This window comes from Solanum pennellii, chromosome 12 (assembly GCF_001406875.1).
Source record: "Solanum pennellii chromosome 12, SPENNV200".
NCBI classification, from domain to species: Eukaryota; Viridiplantae; Streptophyta; class Magnoliopsida; order Solanales; family Solanaceae; genus Solanum; species Solanum pennellii.
The window spans coordinates 60086071-60091622 of record NC_028648.1 but is presented as its reverse complement, the minus strand read 5'-3'; the positions used below and the strand labels follow the sequence as shown (position 1 = coordinate 60091622).

Below are 5552 nucleotides of genomic sequence, written 5' to 3'. Positions count from 1 at the left end.
AAAGAAAATTTTAGGTCTGTATACATGACGTCATTCCAAGTAAGAATTATTTTTAAAATTTATTTAATTTCAAAATTAGTCTTTCCCTTTCATAAAAAAAAAATGCAATTGTTTGTGAAATTTTTTTGTGTTTTATGAAAAGTTATAACTTTAATAAAATTTTGTGACTTTTTATGAAAAGTTTTACCTTTTATGAGATGTTATGACCTTTTCGAAGGGTTGCAACTAATCCAAATAGTTGTGACATTTTCAATAAGGAACAACAAATATGTCCTTTGTTGTCTATAAATATAAGGATTTCATCTCATTTTAAAACAACCAAAAATCTGAACTTCTTTTTCTTCTTCTTTTGCACCATTCAATATTCGTGTAATTTGTTTATGTTGAGTTGTTCACTGACATCATTGCTTAATTTACAGATCATAGTATTTTGTTATAATTTTCATTTTCCGTTACATTATTAATGTTCGTTACTACGTAATCTTGTATGTAAAATAATATAGTTTTTTAATTTTGATAACCGACAGGTTTTAAGTATTATTTCATTAATTCCTTGATATTAAATTCACACGCAAAGCACGAATAATTTTATTAATTTATTTATAATTAAAAATCGAACAAATGAACCAAATCAATTAAATGTTTATCATATCTGATTTAATTTGATTAATAATAATTTAAAAATCCACTAAATTTGAAATAATTTTAAAACTGACTAAATTTGTTTGATCTTAAGAACTAAATTTTAGTTTCAACTAAAAACAGACCCAAATCGAATCGCAAACACTCTAAACATTGCACTTGAGTATTAAGAAACATTTTCGATTGCTTCGAGAATTGAACTTACAAGAACTAGAAAAAACCAACATTATTACAGTGTTTGTCTAACATATCCATTTCTTGTTGAACTTCTTGAGCTAAGTTCATCGCCCTAGAGCGATGAGAAAATAGGGACACCTGGTAAGGTAGCACCAGCATCGACGATGAAAACATTGCCCGTTATATATTCAGAAGAATCATGCATTAAATATCGAATGAGTGATGTTAAGGCCGGATCTGTAGTTCCAAGATATTTTAGAGGAAGAGTTCGCAAAAGGAACTTATGGAACCATTTATTTTTAACAAGGTCCTCTGTTATCTCTGATTTTACAACTCCTGGTGATATCGAGTTCACTCTGATATTCTCTCCACCCAATTCAATCGCCATTATCTGTCATTTCAATCATAATCAATTAATTCATCACATACACACAGATAATTTGTTCAATTGAACGAATCGTACCTTAGTAACCATGTCTAGAGCCATCTTTGAACTACCGTAAGCAATAGTCCCTGGTACTGCTGTACGATTTAAACCCGCCATTGAAGTGATGTTAATAACAGATCCTCCGCCCTGTTTAGCATCGATCATACGCTTACAAACATATTTCGAAACCATCCATGCCCCTCGTAGATTCGTGTTATATGTATTATTCCATTCCTCCTCTGTTATTTCCACTGAAGAGCTCACGCTCCCTGATTATACACAAAATTTAAATCTAGTTACTGTACAACAGCTGATAGCGACTCAATAAAATGAAAGGTCTAAAGTTAAATTATAATAAGAGGCTTATTAAATTCAATAGTCAAAATACCTCTAACACCGGCATTGTTAATCAAAACATCAATACGTCCAAATGCATCCCAAGCTATTTGTACAGCGGACTCAATGGTAGTACTATCAGCAGAGACATCAAGCTCAACGGCGATTGCACGTTGAGGTCCGTTGGATTTACTATTAATTTGGTCACAGAGAGATTTCAGTCTGTCAACACGACGAGCTGCAGCAATGATTTTGCAACCGGCTTTGGCTAAGTTGATACAGAACTCTAGCCCGATTCCAGATGACGCACCGGTCACCATAACTACTTTTCCACTAAGGTCTTGCCATGGCTCCATTTTTTACAAGTAAAATGTAGTTACAAATGTTATACTATATATTTTGATACAGAAAGTTATATATATATATATATATATAAAGTCAATGAAATGTAAAACTTCTAAACTAGACGCGTTTTTCCTCTTTTCTTCCTAATAAATGAACTGTAGTCTGAATTATCCATCTAACTTGTCTATTACTTATATGTCCACATTTTAATTAAATTAAATTTGAAATTATTTACTCTTCGTTTAATTTTATATGACATTATTTTTTCTGTCAGTCTAAAAAAGAATATTATATTTTTTTATATGGTAAGTATTTAAATATACAATTTATTTTTTATCTTTGTTGGTTTCACTTAATTTAAACATAGTACTCTAATACATTTATGAGGATAGAGAAAAAAGTGTTAACTTTTTTGAAGGACAATTTGATAAAAAATTCAAAGTTTTCATTATTTCTTGAATTCCCTGTCCGATCAAATATTGTCATATAAAATGAGACTGAGAGAGTATTAAATTACAAAATTAATTGAATTTTTTCATTTTTTTTTCCTTAAAAGTTAAAACGCACAAATATAGAGTGAACTAAAAGTTGGTAAACCCACTTGTTAGATGTGACAAAGAGATTGACTACAAACAATTGGAACGATTTCTTTTCAATAATATTTTATTTTTTCATGATAGGTTTAAATTATAAGATCAGAAAAAATACTTTGTACATTTGTTTAATTTAAAATTATAAAATTTAAAAGTTATTTTTTATATTTTAAACTTTTTGTCAAAGTTAAAATAGATAATGGAATATTATGGCCGCCTTTGTTGAAATATCCGTGATGTGGACCAAGAATATGTCACTATGTGTGGGCCCTCTGTTCTTCAGACTAGTTGTTATTACTTGGGCAAAATTTAGAGTTTAAGCAAATTTAAGAGTACATTCACGTTTTTAAAATTTAATTAAGAAGTTGTTAGGCTAAATCAATTCATATTCTTAATATTAATATAGTTTGATACCATCTATTTTGGACTAATTAAGCTTATACATTTCACATCATTACAAGTATTTTCTCGCTTAACGTGTAGTTTTTTTTTTCAACAACTATAACTTAAACTTCACATCATTAGCTTTCATAGCCAACTAAAATATTTGTGTTAAGCGTATAGGACGAAAATATATGTACTTGCATGTGTATATATAATTTTCTCACGCTTTATACAAATAGAAACCTAATTTATACATTTCGCTTCTGTTTGTATAAATGAAAAAAGCGAGGGTGGCAAACGAGATTTGAGAGAGTGGCGAGCGAGATCTGGAAGAAGGGAGAGAGGGGAACAAAAATATATATATTTATACAATTTTCTCTGCTTTATACAATTAGAAACAATTTTTAACACTTGTGTTTGTATAAAAAGTGAGGAAGCGAGCGAGAGATTGGAGGAGAGTGGCGAACGAGATATTCGGGAGAGAGGCGCCTGATAATTTTTTGTAAGCGTTTGCTATGGAGCACAATTAAATCAAACTCTGGCTACTCCATTTATTTTAAGTTATTAGTTTGCTATTATATACAATTTTCCCATTAATAATTAGCCAAATAAGTTGATATTTCAAAAATAAAAAATCATTAAGATAAATGTTTTAACGTTCCAACAATTTCAAAGAGGCTCTAATATTGATCACCGTGAACTAGTCATATTTAATTTGACCGGAAATATCCATTTTGAAATTTCAAATTTTCAACTGATACTCTCTCCATTTCAAGATGATCTAGTTTGACTTGAAACGTAATTTAAGAAAAGAAGCTTTTTAATCTTGTGGTTCTATATTAAGGCTATGTCAAATGTACCAAAATATCCTTTAATCTTGTGGTCTTAAACATGTCACGTGGAAAGTTAAAGTTAAAGTGTTGCCAAAAAAGAAAATGAATCATTATTTTTTAAAAACAAACTATAAAAGAAATAGAAATATTCTTTTTTAAACGGAGAAAATATTATTTTCTTTGACTTTAATGTACTAAGATGTGGAACAACGGAAGTGATTAGAGCCGGAGTTAAAAGTGGGGTTTGAATTTGAATAATTCGATATTTATATTTTTACTTTTTTGATATTTGTCTTTCTAAATAGAAGATATTCGAAATCAAATTCAAAAGAAAGAGAAAAAAAATAAAAAGGAGAAATAAAATCCATAGAAAAAAAGAGAAAAAACAATTAATAAGGGTTAAAAAAGAATTTTAATACAAGGAAGTGTTTTAAAAAATATTACATGTGTTAACTTGGTTTAAATATATAGAGAAAATGGCCAAAAATCTTCTCAAGCTATTATCGAATTTCTAATTACACACTTACTCTATACGGGATCCCATCACCCAACCCTCTAATCGAACCTTTTAAAGTGAAATATTTAGTCCCCTACAAACTTATGCCCAGATTTGTATTAGGCATAGTCAACACGTGCTGCCACGTAATATTACCTTTTTTTATATAAAAAAATTAATTATTTTTTTATATTTTACTTTTTTTGTTTTGTATTTTCATATTCTCCTTTTCTCTCTGTTTTTCTTTCCTCCATTTCTTTTTCCTTAAGAGTTTCGGCAGATTTGATGACTACCGCATCTTTGACCTTTGTTGAAATTCTAAAAATTAGGAAATCTCGTTCTTCAAAGCTAGAGACAAACGAAAAACTCATTGCGTCTTTCTCCGCTATTATAACATTTCAATAAGTGGGTCTTCTTAATCAAAGAGGCTGTTATCAAATGATTCCTTCGTGAATTCTTCTCCATTAGTTAAATCTATTACTTAGTGGACTACTCCATTAGTGACTAGTTTGAAGTTCGATTCTTCTAACTTTCATTTTTTATTTTGATTTTGAGCAACCAACAAAATTTTCAAGTTTTGAAAAGTAAAAATATGACGGAAAGTATGTGATTTGAAGATAGGACTTAGTGATGAATAGTTGAGGAGGGCGGTGACCTGGTGGTCGAGGTGATTGGTGAGCCACCAGTATCTATGGATCTATGAAGATTAAAGGAAAAAGATAAAGAAGATAAAAAGAATAAAAGGAAACATAATTTTTTTAAAAAAAATAAGTATATTAATATGAAATAAATTATGATTTTTTATAAAGATAATATTTTAATTATCTTTTTATCTCTCACTTTCCCAAAGAGAGTAAACTACACCTCTCTGCCACATCAGCATTTAGGGAGCAAATAATTTCACTTTAAAATAGAAATATAAGTGTGTAATTGAAAATCGAATTATAAATTGAGGAGACTTTTGATCATTTTCTCAAATATATATAAGGCAAAAGAAAATAAGAAGATTTAATAAATTATTTTTCTTTAAAAAAATGATAAAATCTTTATAAATATGGCAACACATGTTTATCATAGCAACTATTTTGAAATTGAGACTCCACTCAATATCAACATAGAAGGTGTACAAAAATACAGAAAAAATGAGTTTTTTTTGGATGAAAGAAAATAGGATATTATAAACTAGTTAAGTTAAAATGTATCACTTGAATTTCGATTACAATTCAAAGAAATCCTTATATCTTATCCCTTTTAAATTCAATTAATATGAGTACTTTACTAATCAAAAAAGTTAGGCTTAAGTCATCAGCGGTCCCTTA

At 29.0% G+C, this 5552-nt stretch overlaps 1 protein-coding gene across 1 annotated transcript; it reads right to left on the bottom strand.

Annotated features, from left to right (window-relative positions):
- Positions 1-775: 775 nt before the first annotated feature.
- On the bottom strand, positions 776-2053 carry LOC107007615 (3-oxoacyl-[acyl-carrier-protein] reductase FabG-like). The gene is made up of 3 exons (XM_015206304.2): positions 1635-2053; positions 1283-1515; positions 776-1210 (listed from the first exon to the last, which is right to left on the bottom strand). Exons 1-3 carry the CDS (start codon positions 1936-1938, stop codon positions 932-934), a joined length of 816 nt encoding a protein of 271 aa, XP_015061790.1. The 5' UTR covers positions 1939-2053; the 3' UTR covers positions 776-931.
- Positions 2054-5552: the final 3499 nt, after the last annotated feature.

Bases quoted from the DNA above. Each gene is read 5' to 3' on its own strand.
- LOC107007615 (XM_015206304.2), bottom strand. From the start codon at position 1,938: ATGGAGCCATGGCAAGACCTTAGTGGAAAAGTAGTTATGGTGACCGGT. The intron at 1,516-1,634 runs GTATTTTGACTA...GTGTATAATCAG, and splicing joins TAACAATGCCGGTGTTAGAG to GGAGCGTGAGCTCTTCAGTG. The intron at 1,211-1,282 runs GTACGATTCGTT...TTGAAATGACAG, and splicing joins CTCTAGACATGGTTACTAAG to ATAATGGCGATTGAATTGGG.